At 48.1% G+C, this 17,531-nt stretch overlaps 1 protein-coding gene across 1 annotated transcript in view; it reads left to right on the plus strand.

Annotated features, from left to right (window-relative positions):
- Nucleotides 1-17,531, plus strand: part of LOC137436891 (ATP-dependent RNA helicase TDRD9) — a 504,026-nt gene that overhangs the window by 340,614 nt on the left and 145,881 nt on the right. Inside the window, 2 exon segments of the mRNA XM_078787098.1 lie at nucleotides 13,277-13,377; nucleotides 13,925-14,104. Of these exon segments, the coding sequence (XP_078643224.1) occupies nucleotides 13,277-13,377; nucleotides 13,925-14,104 (281 nt within the window).

Raw genomic sequence — 17,531 nt, forward strand, 5'->3', positions numbered from 1 at the left:
AGAGGCAGTGCCTCTTAGAAAAATTACTGCGGCAGTTATTGCAAAGGCCTTGATTAAATTTTTCACTTTGGTTGGCCTACCTCAGGTCATCCAGTCTGATCAGGGTTCCAATTTCATGTCAACACTTTTTCAGCAAGTGGTACACCTGTTGGGAGTGGAGCAACTAAGATCAAGTACTTACCATCCTGAGAGCCAAGGGGCCTTGGAAAGGTTTCACCAGACATTGAAGAATATGATCAGAATGTATTTTTTTGGAATGTGACAAGGATTGGGATGAAGGAATACCATTATTGTTGTTTGCTATGAGGGAATCTGTTCAGGAGTCATTGGGGTTCAGTCCTTTTGAACTTGTGTTTGGACACGCAGTGCGAGGACCATTGAAATTGGTGAAAGAACAGTGGCTACAGGAGGAGTCACAGTCAACAGTGGTGGAGTATGTGTCAACGGTTAGGCACAGATTGGCAAAGGCTTGTGAAGCTGCGAGAAGAAACTTGAAAGTGACACAGGATAAAATGAAAGTGAGACATGACAAGAAATCTCAGATAACAAATTTCAGTCCTGAGGACCGAGTGTTAGTGTTGCTTCCTGTTCCAGGTCAGCCACTACAGGCTTTCATATTTTGGTCCCTATGCAATCGAAAGGAGGGTTAATGAAACAGATTACGTGGTGACAACTCTCGACCGATGGAAAAAGCGGCTGCGTGTCATGTCAACCGACTGAAGAAATATTATGAGAGGAAGCCTGTGAAGAAAATGGTTCCTGTCTCACCTGTAGTCGGGGAGCAAGAGAATCCAGAGGTTGAGGCCGGTGTGAAGTTTGATAACTTTGATGACCAGGCTTGTCCCAGATTGACGAACACGGAAGTGTTGAGTCATTTAGATGAGAAATTAGCTCATTTGACGAGGGAACAGCAAGGACAATTATCCAGCCTAATTTTTGAGTTTGCACATTTGTTCACAGATGTACATGGTCGTACTGACTTGGTATATCATGATATTGAGGTGGGGGAAGCCACTCCTGTGAAGCAACACCCCTATCGGATGAACCCTGTGAAGATGGAGTATCTTCGGAAGGAGGTTCAGTATATGTTGGAGAATGACATCATCAAACCAAGCAGCAGTGAATGGAGCTCACCATGTGTGTTGGTTCCAAAATCCGATGGCAGTTTTCGCTGTTGTATGGATTTAAAACGGGTTAATGCAGTGACCATGACCAACTCATATCCCATCCCGAGGATTGATGACTGTATTGATAGAATAGGTCCAGCTAAATTTGTAACTAAATTTGACTTGCTGAAAGGGTATTGGCAGATTCCTCTTACTGATAGAGCCAAGGAAATCTCGGGTTTAGTCACACCAAATGGGTTGTATCAGTACAAGGTTCTTCCCTTTGGATTGAAAAACGGGCCTGCTACATTTCAACGGCTGATTAATAAGCTTATTGCAGACTTTGAGGGGTTGGAGGCTTATCTGGATGATGTCATCATACACACCATGACCATGGAAGATCATATTAAACAAATTCATGCATTTTTCAAGAAATTGACCGAGGCAGGGTTGACCATCAACTTATCTAAGAGTGAGTTTGTAAAAGCACAGGTGGTGTTCCTTGGCCATGTAGTAGGTCAAGGTCAGGTGCAACCGGTGACAGCCAAGATAGAAGCCATTGATCGCTTCCAAGTTCCAAAAGGGAAGAAGGAGCTTATGAGATTCTTGGGTATGGCTGGTTGGTACCGGCGGTTCTGCAGGAATTTTTCTGATGTGGTAGCCCCTTCAACGAATTTGCTAAGGAAAGAGACCTATTTTGTTTGGGATGAAAAATGTCAGGCTGCCTTTGCCCACGTCAAAGCGATATTAATGAGCTCTCCTGTCCTAGCAGCCCCGGATTTTCAAGCACCTTTCAAGTTGGCCATTGATGCAAGTGATGTGGGGGCTGGGGCAGTTCTATTACAGGAAGATGAGGATGGAGTGGATCACCCAGTGTGCTACTATTCCAAAAAGCTTAACAAACACCAGGCAAATTATGCCACAGTGGAAAAAGAGACCCTTGCTCTTCTGCTTGCTCTTCAGCATTATGAGGTGTATCTAGGAACTACTACCTTTCCTATAAAAGTCTTCACTGATCACAACCCCTTAACCTTCATTCAAAAAATGAAAAATAAAAATCAGAGGTTGATGAGATGGAGTTTGGCTTTGCAGGAGTTCAACTTGGAAATTGAGCATGTAAAGTAGTGGAGCAGCCAAGTCACACAAAAAATCTTTGGGTGTCATTTCCTGTTAAAAGCAGGCATCCATGCTGGATCAATTGCTTGGGGGATGTGGATAAAAATGTGGGTGGATGCCACCCTGGATTTTCACCTTGAAGCTCATTTTCAAGGTCAAATGTACCAAGAAAGGGTAAAAACAGGTATTTTCTCTTCTTTTTTTTTTTTACAGCATTTTCTGTTGCATGTCCAAGCAGGCATCCATACTAAATCAATTGCCTGTGGGATGTCCAAAAATATGAGGGTGGAGGATGTCACCCTGGATTTTGACCTTGAAGGTCATTTTCAAGGTCAAATAGGCCGAAAAAAGGTAAAAACAGGTATTTTCTGTTATTTTTTTTACAGCATTTTCTGTTGCATGTCGAAGCAAGCATCCATACTAAATCAATTGCCTGTGGGATGGCCAAAAATATGAGGGTGGATGTCACTGGATTTTGACCTTGAAGGTCATTTTCAAGGTCAAATAGGCCGAAAAAAGGTAAAAACAGGTATTTTCTCCATATGTTGCCCAATCGCCTTTAGGAAGTTGAAGCAGAAGTGTAGGCCCCCCATCATGAAAATGACGTTTTCAAACTCTGGGTTGGCCCGTACCAGCTCCTTGCCCCGGCTGTACAATGGTTGATCTGCAGTGATGATTGTATGCTTCAGGCCAAGGTGATCTGAAATGCCAGCAAACCGATTGATGACAGTGGTCATGGTATCATTGTCATCAGCTTGGCCCTGAAGAATTGGCAGCATACCCGCTGTAGTTGCGGGTGGGTCTGTGAGACTGGTTGCCTCATTGAAGGCCCTCCATGCTGGAACTGCATGAACCTCATGAAAGTGGGAGACAACCCACGCTAAGTCTTTCAACCTTGCCTCCGGCCTTTCTTTGTCATTGGCGAACCAGCCATCTATGTCTATCTTGTTAGCTTCACTGAAGGAGGGTGAGGGTCTCTGGCCAGATGGTAGTCGAGCCTGATCAATAGCTTGAAATGCTATCAGAGCATCAGATTTGATTGCCCTGGACCTCACGATCCCCCTTTCTGTTGGACTGTCATCTGATGGTGCTGGTCCTCTCTGCCACACCATCATCTGTGTGCAGTGAAAGGTATTCTTTCCATCCAGTGTGGCTTCAAGGACGCCGATGATGTCACAGGAATAGTGGACCATCCTCCCCATGGCAATGTTATCTGGGATGTAGACATTGCCATTCATGGCCAACTTGTCTAGAATACCCTCTGCTATGGAGGTGTCGATTCGTCTGACCGTGTCGATGCCAATGGTATGGTTGGCGGCATGGAAAAGATCTAGCAGAGCCTCAGATCGTGTAGCTTGGTGAAGAGCCATCCCCAGCCCAATGTGCTTTGGTGTCAGTTTCTGACTGTTGGACACTGCATACACAATGTCCTGAGCTATGCTACAAGCTTTCCGCCTGATGTCACCATCATCCACCAGACCCTCAATCACGACATCGGTGCCTCCAATCAGGAGCCGGAGGAACAAGTCGAGGCTATCTGTGATCACCTGTGCCACATGCTCCTCACCAATTCCTCGCCACATGCTGGGATGTCCTGGGGTGTCAAGAAGGTCTTGCTTTATTTGGAGCGCGACGTGCACCATGTCTGGGAAGATGTTGTTCTCTTGGAAGCCTATTCTTTCGCTGTATTCTCCTTCATCTCCTGTAGACTCCGAATGAGATAAGAACATGGAATGTTGAGATGACTTTGTGAGATGTTTCGAAATGATGACATGTGATTGCTCACCAGGATACATCAGCAAGAGCCCTTGAGAGAGGGGTCGGACGTAGCTGGTGTGGTGAAAATGTAAGTTGAACCCAGGTGTGACGCTCACTTAAACCACTGGGCGGTGTCTATAAGACCTCGGGACGTCCGCGACTCGAGGCCACTCCTGCGACTTTATACAATGACATGCAGAATTGAATGGTACGTACCCACTTATATTCTAGGCTTGCTTGCATTGACTGATATATCCAATCTTTCTCATATGATGCCTTGATCCTGACATACATGTTGCATGGTGTATTTTACAGGATGATGTTACGATCAAATTGAAATTAAACCTATCTATGGGACGAGTTGTGGATTTGGTTGATTTTCACAACACTTAATTTCAATTATGATCTTCGGAAATGGCGGGACACGAGTCTTGCGATGGCCGGATGAACGCAGATCACAGACGAGCGTTCCCGACATTCTCCGCGCTCCTGCGAGGCCCACCTCGGAGAAGAATGACCGGCGGAGGACCCGTCGAGCTAGCTCCAGCTACGGAGCTCCGACTACTCTCGCCGCCGGTCTGCCTCGAAAGGACCGGATGCGATGGGGACCTCGCAAGCCTTTTGCGGGACCGCGTCGTCAAAACGCGAACTGCTCTCCTGAGGCCCGAACGCCGGAGCAGGCATGACGGACTCCGGCAAGACGCCTGGAGAACGATGCTACTGGGCAACGTCCTGCGGCCGAAACCCCGTCGGAACGACGGACCCGCTTGGAGCCGACGGCCCGACCAACTGATTTGCGTGCCTTGGCCCGAGATGAGATGACCACGCGAGTGTTCACGACTCCCTTGACTGTCATGCCGCGCTCAGAAGCACCTCCACGCGCGAATCGCGCGCGCGGCACCTGTCGCGTGCACTACTCTGTGAGGCCTACGATTCCGATCGCTGCTCGGAATCACCTCCTCCTACGCGACGCCGCACGCCGCACCCGTCGCGTGCACTACTCTGTGCCCGACCGATCGCTGCTCGGAAGCACCTCCCCGCGCGAATCGCGCGCTGCACCTGTCGCGTGCACTACTCTGTGAGGCCTACGATTCCGATCGCTGCTCAGAATCACCTCCTCCCACGCGACGCCGCACGCTGCACCCGTCGCGTGCACTACTCCGTGAGGCCTACGACTCCGATCGCTGCTCGGAATCACCTCCTCCCACGCGACGCCGCACGCTGCACCCGTCACGTGCACTACTCCGTGAGGCCTACGACTCCGATCGCTGCTCGGAATCACCTCCTCCTACGCGAAGCCACGCTGCGCCCAACGCGGGCACAACTCTACGAGGCCGGCGATTCCAATCGCTGCACGTCGGAATCACCTCCTACGCGCGAATCGCGCGCTGCCCCATCGCGGGCACAACCCGACCAATCGCTGCTCGGTGGAATCATCTCCTACGCGCAAATCGCGCACTGCGCCCTTCGCGGGCACCACTCTGCGAGGCCGGCGATTCTGATCGCGGCTCGTCGAAATCCCACCTACATGTGGCTACTCAACGAGGCCGGCGAACTCCGCTGCCCGGAATCGCCTCAATGGAGGCTCGCTTGGCACCATTCGAGGACTCGCCGCAGCACGGATGAGTTTCTAAGGACGTCGCGCGGGACCTTCATAGCCTTTCACGACACTCGGGCTTATGCTTATGATAGATGATCGTATACCATATGTATTCTATGACTAACTATGACTAAAACTCCGGACAAAACACGGCCCGAAAGCTAAACAAACGAGACGCTACTTCAGGGCGTGATATGTATTCGATCCTTTGACCCGAAAGCTAACAAACGAGACGCTACTTCAGGGCGTGATATGTATTCGATCCTTTGACCCGAAAGCTAACAAACGAGACGCTACTTCAGGGCGTGATATGTATTCGATCCTTTGACCCGACAGCTAAACAAACGAGACGCTACTTCAGGTCGTGCAGTTTATCGCTGCCAAGCATGCTCGCCCTCTCGACTCGGCGTGCTCGCCCTCTCGACTCGGCGAAGCCGCACTGGTTCAACGGGCCGAGCTCAACTTTCGGTTTCCCTCGTACGCGGTGCGCCCTAGATAATACATTTCACTCGTCGGCCGGGTTCGTATTCCGTACACCAATCTCGAGCCCGCTCGAATGCTGCTGCCCAATGGACGCGAGGCTATAGATTTCGGTGTGCTACTCTACTCCGTCTGGGGATACCGCTCAGCTGGAACTCGCCATCAAACCCGCCCGCACGCGCCCGAACCAATTGATGACGTCATCGACTAAATCACGCGTTTGCTCTACAGCGCCATTAACTGCTTCCCGCGCTTGCGTCATCAGAGTACGTCTACCTGAGTTCGTCTACCTGGGTACCTCTACAGATAGCAGAAATACTCAATCTGACCGCCCCTGCCCGAAAGTGCGTGTCATAACGTGGCGGTCTTCGAGGGCGACTAGCCAACATCGAGGACTTATGCCGTTAATCGACAAGGCACGGGGCATTTGGGGGTGCACGGTGACCCCCTGACACGGTAACATTGAGCGTTGCGCCCGACTCCCTCGTCTCCTGAGCAAGCCACGTGGGTACCGGCCCGCCGGATCGCCCTTGACTCTGGGCTTGTTGCTTCTAGGACACGTCTCTTGGCTCGCCTCCACACATTTCGAGACTGCGAGACTCCTCGCCCGGCCGCTGCCTGATTGCGTTCCCTTTGACCCAGACTGTGAAGGTCGCTCGACTTCGGTGCGTGGTGCGCGGCTGTTATCTCACACTTCACAACGGGGGGGGGGGGGGGGGGGGATGGATGAGTGAGGGGGTGAGATGATGGTCCATCCATCCGGGCCCCATCCATCCGGGCCATCCTCTTCGATGTCGATCCATCCATCCGGGCCATCCTCTTGGATGTGGATCCATCCATCCGGGCCCCATCCATCCGGGCCATCCTCTTGGATGTCGATCCATCCATCCGGGCCATCCTCTAGGATGTCGATCCATCCATCCGGGCCCCATCCATCCGGGCCATCCTCTTGGATGTCGATCCATCCATCCGGGCCATCCTCTTGGATGTCGATCCATCCATCCGGGCCATGGATGGACCATCATGGATGGCCGATCCATCCGGGACGTTTTCCATTTCTCAACCTCGACGTTTTCTCAATCCCTCCGGGACAATCCCTCCGGGTCGGTAGCCGGTATAGCCGGTATCGCCGCGTAGTCAATAGGACGGGCCATGGATACAATCCCTCCGGGACGTCTCTCGGTAGCCGGTATGGCCGAACGGGCCATGGATGGACAATCCCGTTCTCTCGGTAGTCGGTATGGCCGAACGGGCCATGGATGGACAATCCCGTTCTCTCGGAAGCCGGTATAGCCGAACGGGCCATGGATGGACAATCCATCCGGGACGTTCTCTCGGTAGCCGGTATAGCCGGTGGTATAGCCGAACGGGCCATGGATGGACAATCCATCCGGGACGTTCTCTCGGTAGCCGGTAGCCGGTATAGCCGATCTTCTCCGATCCTCTGAGCGCTGTGCTGCAGGTCGGGAGATTCTGCGCGCTTCGCTGGGAAGGCGCATTTCGGTCGTTTTGTGCGTCGTCGTAATCTGCCATGCCGGTCGTTCGGGCAGCCTTCGGAGGGCACTCGTGGCATACGTTTTGCTTGTAAACCTATTTGCCGGAGCTTGTGAGTATGCGCTGCCGTCAGAGGGCGCTCGAGTCTCGTGATTTCAAAACAGGGGGGACTCCGGGGTATCGTGTAACTCTCGTTATGGCTCTCGTCGGTTCTCTCCCTCGGCAATTCCATGACATGGATCTAACGTGGATCGACCATGTACCCTTGGGAGCCAAGGCAGGTACGGACTTACTGTAATGGACTTACTGTAATGGCCTCCTGTCATGTAATCTTACTTACTGTTACAACTCCTAGGCCGGTACGGACTTACTGTAATGGACTTACTGTAATGGCCTCCTGTCATGTAATCTTACTTACTGTTACAACGCCTAGGCCGGTATAGACTTACTGTAATTGACTTACACTGTCATGGCCTCCTGTCATGTAATCTTACTTACTGTTACAGCTTACTGTAAAGAGGCTTACTGATTTACACATCTTCCACATCGACACATCTTCCTGTAATGTGTTGCATTGCGACGAATGGACATTCGCTCTTCGACAAGGTACACCTTACGTGCAAGGTACACCTTATGTAATCGAAAAGGTACACCTTATCCAGCACATAGGCCTGTGAGACTAGACTATTGTGACCCACAGGCTCATCGTCTGCCAGTATCGGACATGTTTGCTAACCAGGCTATGAGTGCGCCTAGAGAACATCTGCCGTCTATCCCATCGCCTGATACACCCCTGCCTGAAGCGGTGAGGGCACTGAGGTGCCCCTCCGACACCTGCCTCCAGCGGCTACTCCGAAGCAGGGGACTCCGGATTTGGGGACGTCGTACCCGGTAGTTTCCGAACCTGTGCTGGCAGGGTAATTCACCACACTGACCTGTACTACTGATAATGGATTTGTTTCGTATAGCGCTTTCCAGGAAGCCCTAAAGACGCTTTGACAGTGTGCGAAACATAACACAATGGCGCAAAGACAAGAATCAATAGGAATATTTCTTTGACACCCTAATAATGATATAATGACTTCCTCTACCCATTAACGCTGACGCGCGCTCGCTTCCTGCCTAGTGGCAGCATAGTTCTAACGGCGGGGAGAATGTGGTGAAAATATAAGTTGAACCCAGGTGTGACGCTCACTTAAACCACTGGGCGGTGTCTATAAGACCTCGGGACATCCGCGACTCGAGGCCACTCCTGCGACTTTATACAATGACATGCAGAATTGAATGGTACGTACCCACTTATATTCTAGGCTTGCTTGCATTGACTGATATATCCAATCTTTCTCATATGATGATGCCTTGATCCTGACATATATGTTGCATGGTGTATTTTACAGGACTAGGGCATGCCCGTACTATATATAAGCTAGGACGTGCCCGTACGTGGGTGCCCGTTCCTTGCCAAAAAAAAAAAAAATTTGTGTAGGGGTGTGTGTGTGTAAACATCCTAGGGCGTGCCCGTACGTGGGTGCAAAAAAACATGCGTGCAAACAACAACAACAAAAAAAACTTTGAAACCACGTGGCAGTAACGACCACAGAACCCCCCCCCCTCTATTTACATGAATGGTTTGGTCCATTCGCAACGACCACAGAACCCCCCCCCCCCCTCTATTTACATGCAATGGTTTGGTCCATTCGCAACGCCAAAGCGAACGGCGAACGGCTAAATCGCCATAGCTCGGTAAGTACTTGTCCGATTAATTTCAAACCTTGAAAAGGCACATCCTCGGGTCCCCAGCAATATACCTGGCAAGTTGCAAGTATATCGGACCCGTGGTTGTCGAGAAACAGCGGTCACAGACAAACAAACAAACGTACAAACGTACAAACGTACAAACAAACACACAGAGATTACTGGAATTATAGATAGATGATGTTACGATCTAATTGAAATTAAACCTATCTATGGGACGAGTTGTGGATTTGGTTGATTTTCACAACAGCTGGCTTTCGATCCGACTGACTGTTGGACTTCCTCATAGAACGTTGATCGTCTCTTGTACCTCAGAGGCATCTGTGCATCCTCATCCCTGCAGATGCTCTCATACCGGACCCATACTTTCCCCATGTCGTATACATTACCCTGGGACAATCCTCTGGCTAAGTCCATACATAGCCTGCCCATGCACCAGTCTCTGTCTGCTCTTTGTGATGTTGATGTTGCTTTCTGCCTTTTGCATCTTCGCTCAAAAGCAACCCAGCAAGGTAGATGGTAGCATCCCTCGGCTGCAATCAAGTCACAATCCCCTGCCAGTCGTGTCCTCATTACCAGATCCGATTTGGCATATTCAGTTATTTCTGTTGACTTCCCCAGCATGGTCACTCTGTGAAGTGGTACCTTGCTTTGCTGCTGGCAAAAGATGCATTTCTTCCAGTCAACAGCAGGTAAGGAGCTGCGTCGTGTTGGTTGTAATGCAGTACTGCTGGAAGGGCCTGCCTGAACATCAGTACTGGTACTCGATGACAGACGTTGTTTTCTCAGTCTGGAGAGCTTGGAGTCCGATGTAAATACACTGTAGCATGTCTTGTGCCACTTGACTTCTAATCCTTCAAAGTCTGATTCAGATAGTGCCTCGAGTCTTTCTATGATGTCCACGTTGCTTCTATCACACAGTTTTGTCCGCTCCGCTGCAACCACTTTACCTCTCTTTTTCCCTTGAGATGACCCTGTGCGAAGGTCAGCAACTGGCGTAGTGTTCTCACAGAAAAAGCATGATGCAGATTCTGTGACTCTGTCCACTTTTCCGCTTGAGTATGGCCACTGGCTCCATTGCGTCAACCAGGGCTCAACTGCAAAGGCAGGATGCTGAAAAAGGAAGCAAAACAAATATTAATTGAAGAGCATAGAATTATAACCAGGCTAAGTCACTTTTTTTTTTTTTTCCCCCGTTTTTCACGTTTTTCAAAATATTTTTCACGTTTTTCTCGAAATGACTAAAATGTGACTTAGCCTGGTTATAATTCTATGGTCTTCAATTACTTTACACAACACATTTGACAAACATTTTGAGACAATATTTTCTTTCACATTTTTTCATACAAAATTATGTGATACCTTTGTACAATTAAAGTTTAAATTCACGATTATTTATTTATAATTATTTATTTATAATGATATCACTGTGTTTATCTTCAGGTCTGACAAAGAACACCACTTTTTCACAAGCTTTCCACACACCCCAAGCATTCAACATGGATGCCTGTTACTGCACACAACAGAAAATGCTGTCAAAACATAGGCGAGAAAATATCCATTTTTTTTCTATTTTAGGGTGTCAATTGACCTAGAAATTGACCTTGAAGGTCAAAAACCAGGGTTGCATCCAACCACTTATTTGTTCCAAACCTACAGGCAATTGATGCAATGCAGATGCCTGTTTCTACATTCAACAAAGTTATTGTAATATAAAATATAGGCTCGAAAATACCCATTTTTAGCACTTTTTGGTCGATTTGACCTTGAAAAGTATCTTCAAGGTCAACATTGAGGGTGGAATCGACTCGCATATTCTTCTACATCCTACGGGCAATTGATCTAATAAGTTTATAAATTTCTAAGTGCAACAGAAACTGTTATGAAAAATAGCCCAACGATATACCCATTTTTGCATGTTTTAGGTCCATTTGACCTTTAAAATGACCTTCGAGGTCAAAATCCAGGGTGGCATCCACCTACATAATTTTCCACACACCCGAACCAAGTGATCCAGCATGGATGCCTGCGTTTAACAGAAAATGCCATCCAAAGTTTTTTTAAAGCACTTTTTCAAAAATAGCTGGTCTACTAAAGGGCAGGGACAATGTCGTTGTGGATGCTTTATCCAGAGTGAACTAACTTTGAAGATTCCTGTAGGTTGTTTGGAAGTTTTGTTGCTTTATTTTGGGGAATATTAATTATTATTGCTCACGTGAATTGATCATTTGGGGGTGAGTTTTACTTTTGTTTGTTGTCCCCTGTCGCACGGTGGAGCGAAAGGGGGACTATGGTTTTCCCCTCCGTCCGTCCGTCCGTCCGTCCGTCCGTGCGTGTGTGCGTGCGTCTGGGCGTGCGTGCATAAGCGAAGGACCGCACTCAAATTTGGTGTGTGGGTGCAACCCACGTCAAAATCCAAGATGGCCACTGCCATGTATGTCTGATGCCATGTATGTCTGAATCTTGTGAGCTGAATATCTTGAAAAATAAGCGAAGTACCAACTTCTAATCTGGTGTGTGGGTGTATCTAGGCATAAGGCAGAACGCTATTGAAAATTGGGTCGCCACGTCAAAATCCAAGATGGCCGCCTCCATGTATGTCTGAACCTTGTGAGCGAAATATCATATCATAGCATGTTTTCTGCGTCTTCCACTTTGTCAACTCACATCACTTCCCCGACGGGGGACCGAGGCGTAACGCTTGTTAAAAGAGTTTTTGCATGCAAAGAAAGTTTTCACTATGTTCCAACTTTCTTTCTGGAGGGGGGGGAAGTGTTACGGATTCGTCACTTCCGTTGTTGTGGTTCTCATCCACTGTAAACATTTTTGGTTGCATGTACTATTATTGTTATCATTTAAGTGAAATAGAGATTACTGTTTTCAAAAGGTTAAAAAGTTAGTGTTTTAAAAGAAACCGGAAACCGGATCGGGAACCGGACGAAGAGGAGGAAAGAAAAAGAGGAAGAAGAGGCGGAGCGAGTAAGGTTCCGAGAAGGAGCGGAGCTACTTGGAGGTCTGGAGCAAACGCTGGCGAACGGGGGTCACTCGCGAACTTTTGAGTTTCCTGGGAAAGGGATTCCTGCGACAGAGTTGTTATCGCTGTGACAGATAAACCTGCGTGACAGGTTTTGCGGTTGATTCCGAAGAGAATCATTCGAGTGCTGTTACGTCTCGAGAACGGACCGTTGGCCATTTTGCCGCGCGCGGGATTTTCTAATCGCTCCAGGTTTTTCACCTCGCTTTAACCTTTTCACCGCATCCAGACGTTAACCTGGTGTGTGTGTGTCACGTGGATTTTGAGTGTGGATTTGCGGTTCGCCGATTGGGAGCCGTTGAACGTCCAAACCCGAAGGTGTGATTTCCCAGCTGCCTCTTGAGGACACTTTTGCCTATCTTTGGCAGTGTGACTGTCAACCGAACGGGATTCTGGTCTCAATACAACATCGTTCTGACGATCACTGGAGTGGATCGACTTTGGATTGAAGCCGGAACCGAGACATTGGGAATGTTATTTTCGCTCACTTGGAGCACAGTGAGTTATATTGTACGAAACTGATGGTACCATCATAGGAATGATATATTGGTTGTACAATTGATTAATATTGTTATTGTACTGTTATTCTTGTGTGACCTTAATACAATACTTGTTTGTTGGTAACAATTGGTGTGGTTTCACCATTGATCTTTGACATACAGAATAACACATCTTTCTGCCGTGACTCCTCTCGGGGCTCGGAGGTACACCGTGACCAGGGTTTGGGGAGGAGCACGTAACACTCCTCCCCCCCCTCTCCCATTCCCCAACCCCTCCCATTGTCTGTATCATGCTCTCTGCTAATGATAGGCTTCAGTATGGGTACTTGCCTCCCAACCCATAGTACTCACATTAATAGGTGATGTAGAATTATAACTGATATCACAATCCCACCATGGATGTCACTGAGGTTCTTGGCTGCTTTTTTCACAGATTAAAGGTCTCCCTCCCAATGCCCATCTTTATTATCACCAACTTCAGTTTTTGCTGCGAAACTGTGGGCAGTGCAAGACCATCTTTTTTGAGGGCAGAAAGTAAGATTTACTACTGGCATCGATGCATGAGAGTGTGCTTTCCTACATTGAAATTGGACACACCTGTGAGACCTCTACCAATCAGCAGATTTCCGTTTTATTAATTTATTTTGGTTTGCTAAAAAGCTCTAATTATAAAAGATACTCGTACGTAATGCTTAGACATTGTTGACCAAGGCTGTAGAGCTGTGGTATCTTGTGAATGTACAATTTAAAAACATTTTAAAGTAATCTTTTCACAGAACTTCAATGTTTTATTTTTCTCCTTTATTTTATTTCAGCCTTACTGCCATACGTTTTGTGAGTGAATCTTCTGTGCACAGTGTAATGGCAAAAAGTGAGGGCCAAATTGTGCCGTATGCACGGTTATCCCCAGATGTTTTCATGAACATCTATTGTAGCTGCACTTTTTCTATGCTGATGCTAGATCTCTTGTTTTTGATGATATGAGGTAGTCAAATTGAATGAGGCTGGTAAAGCGATCCTGCTTCAAACCTTGGTGCCAAATTGTGAATGATGGTATGTTCTACACAAACTGTCCTGGCAGGGCCTACGTGGAGTTTGTACCGACACACAATGATGAGCAACAAGGAGGGCTTCTGCTTGCTGTGCTTCTTGCACTGAAACTGAGCGAAAAACCATCTTGTATTGAGCTCAACCTTGCAGACATAAATGAAGCTGATAAACTAATGGTACAGCCGAGAAGCTTTGGTACAGCTGCTACCAGGTATGATGAGCCTTCATTTTTTATATTTTGTTGAAGCTTGACACATGGTACTTTGATTACAGGATCCTATATTTCATAACACTATCTGTATTATATTCTCCGTAAGTGATTCTGTCTGTCTGTCCGGGGGAGTGGCTACACCCGGTCTGGGAGTGGCTTCAAAAACAAATATCCTCCATTTTGTTTACTCGCATAGCGATACATTTTGAGGCCTCTTTTGTTACGACCGTCGCGTCTTGCTCTCTCAATTTTATTTCAACTCTTATTCAATATCTCATTTTATTTTTCACAGTCGCTAGCATTGTTTTAGACTCGGTTGAAAAAAAAACGGGATTAAAATTCGATGAAAGTCACCGTTTATACAACAACAACAACAACATGCATTTTAAGGCCATTTTCCCTGCTAGAACGGGGGTTAGCCATTTATAGAAAAATGAATTTTCAAAGGCCTATAACATAAAGACCATTGAGACTCTCACGGCTTTATCTCGACTCTAATTGACCATATGATTTCATTTTTATCGATGGTTTTAGACTCGGCTTCAGCAATAATTGAGAAAATTCACACACACGGGAAATTGCTCTGACATTTTTGATATTCACGGAATGGTATATCATACACCGCCTAAAATAACAGATGGGAAAATGCCGAGATATATTAAAAATTCGTCGCGGGCTTTGCCATTTGATGACAGTCGTCACGATGAAATATTTAATTTATACGTCGTCACAATAAAAAAGTCAACAATGTGGGGAGAGGGGCAAAGCTTTGTTCACGTTTCGCCATAGACAGGAAATTGCTGACAGATATTTCTTCGGTCTTATTTCATTCATCATTATTATATGGAAGCAAAGGTAATCCTGTTTAAACATTCCATTCATTCCATCGATCTTTTTTTGTTTGTTTTGACACCAATTTTCAAGGCTGAATCGTGTTCACATCCAGAATTAATAAAGAAACTCCATTTCACGTGTGCATGGACGTGTAATTCACATATGTAAAATAAATAAACACAGACGAGAAATTGTTGAGATATTTTTTCATTCTTATTTTATAAGCTATGTGCACGTGCACTTTAAAGAAGTTTATTTGAAATCTTGAATTTAAAAAATGTCATGTTGTATGCTGTAACGAAAAGAGCAACTTTGGTTTTCGTGGGACAGAAAGGTGCAATGTAATGTTCTTATACACCACCCAAAATACTTGTAACGAAAAGAGCAACTTTGGTTTTCGTGGGACAGAAAGGTGCAATGTAATGTTCTTATACACCACCCAAAATACTTTTTTCCAAGGGACTTTTCCATTTGAGCTGTATTCTTTATATCGTCGGAATGTTTCATTCTTTCGACTTAGTCGAAATTAGGTACTCTGCACTTGGGGAGAGGGGGCGGAGCATCGTTTACGTGTCGCCACTCGCTTTTGTAAATGCTCTTTCCAAAATGAATAAAATAATGAGGGAACAGAACGATACCGCCAATGAACGTTAACACAGACGGATGCTGAGCAACAAAGACATTGGAAGGTAATGTGTTCTCAGCAAACATATACAAGAGCAGATGTAATGATCCGGACGAAGTATTGGATAATTTTGTTGAAGATCATAATTGCGGTTCGAGTCTGATGATGTCACCATGCATGTACTGTTCTGCTAAACATTTCACAAATGAATGAACAGGGCAAGGGGGCGGATTTACACTGTGTTGCTCCAAGAGAAAAGTTCAATTACCTCTAATATTTGCCGTACCTGCTCGATTGGAACAACTGGGCAGTGAGGAGAGGGGAGGAGAGAGACTGAGGGAGTGGGAGAGGAGACTGAGGAGGGGAGCGGAGACTGAGGGGAGGCGGAGAGGAGACTGAGGGAGCGGGAGAGGAGACTGAGGAGCGGGAGAGGAGGACTGAGGGAGCGGGAGAGGAGACTGAGGGAGCGGGAGAGGAGACTGAGGGGCGGGAGAGGAGACTGAGGGAGCGGGAGAGGAGGAACTGAGGGAGCGAGGAGACGGAGAGCGGGAGAGAGACTGAGGGCGGGGGAGAGGCCCGATGAGGGCGGGAGGGAGGACCGAGCGGGGGGAGAGGAGGACCGAGGCGGGGGATAGGCAGACGAGGGCGGGGATAGGCGCCGAGGGCGGGGGATAGGCGACCGAGGGCGGGATAGGCGTAGAGGGCGAGACCGAGGGCGGGGATAGGCGACCGAGGGCGGGGGATAGGCGAACGAGGGCGGGGGGAGAGCGACCGAGGGCGGGGATAGGCGACCGAGGGCGGGGATAGGCGACCGAGGGCGGGGATAGGCGACCGAGGGCGGGGGATAGGCGACTGAGGAGAGGAGAGGACTGGGATCCTGTACCGCTGGTCCCACCTGCCCATGCTGGGCCTCAACCTTCTGGCGGAAAACCCTGGGGTCTCTGTACCATCACTATCTGAATCCTGCTTCTTTGCCAATTCTTAGGGGCTCGACCATTTCTCGCCACCCCCCCCCCCCCTCTCCATTCACTCTTGTGTAAACAATTTGTAACATATCATTCTTTACCTCGACTTTGCGTTCTGCCCTAGCTTGACAGTGGTCTGCGGCCGAGCATAATTAATTCGCTCTCAGTGCCCACCAATCGAGCATCACATACTTCAAATGTTTTCGGACTGGGGTAAAAGTCTTTCATGTATAAACTGTGTGCAGAATTTGCGAAATAGTCGCTACACCTGTGAATCCCCCATGTGACTGGAGCCCGCGTTAGTCGGTCCAACAAGTCACTGGCCCTTTCATCCTTTCGCTGTGAATTTTTATAGACCTTATCCCAATCTTGATCAGGCGGCAGAAGCTCATCCCGTATCGCATTAAACAAGGTATTGACCAGGGCTCTCCAGTGAGCATCCTCCTGGCCTACCATTTGGTCCTCCGCCAAATGGCAGTTAACTTCGCCTGTCGCCAAACTCCGCTTGTAGCACGTGGTTACACATTATCCCTATGTCTCGGTGATTAAGACTGTGATTCTCAACCATTCAGCTTTCTTCTCCTGGCTCAGTGTGGTTCTGTTAATAGGGGCTTCATGGTTCGTTCCAGAGCTGTCAACTCGGTTTCCTTCCACAGCACATGTACCACATGCGCAGCCCGGAACCCCCTCCTCCCCGTCTGGGGGTAACCCCTATTTCGTGCCTTGGCATAGTTAGTAGGGGAGGGGGGCCCTCCCCAGGGTGTGCATTTACCATTCCCATTTGGGGCCTCCCCTACCAAGGGGTCCATAGCGAATGAGCTACCGAACGGGTTGGTGGGGGAGAACGGTGAACGGGTAGGGATAGGGACAGGTAAAGGGGGGTAGGCAAGGGGAGAAGGTGCCCGAACCTCGCCATCGGAGCTGCGACCGCCACTGCCGTGACTACTGATTCGGGCCCTTTCCCGGGTCCATTATTTGGGCAGTTCTGCGATCAGGGCTCGGT

Source organism: Myxine glutinosa, chromosome 11, assembly GCF_964187855.1.
Source record: "Myxine glutinosa chromosome 11, kmMyxGlut1.1, whole genome shotgun sequence".
In the NCBI taxonomy this organism is placed as follows: Eukaryota; Metazoa; Chordata; class Myxini; order Myxiniformes; family Myxinidae; genus Myxine; species Myxine glutinosa.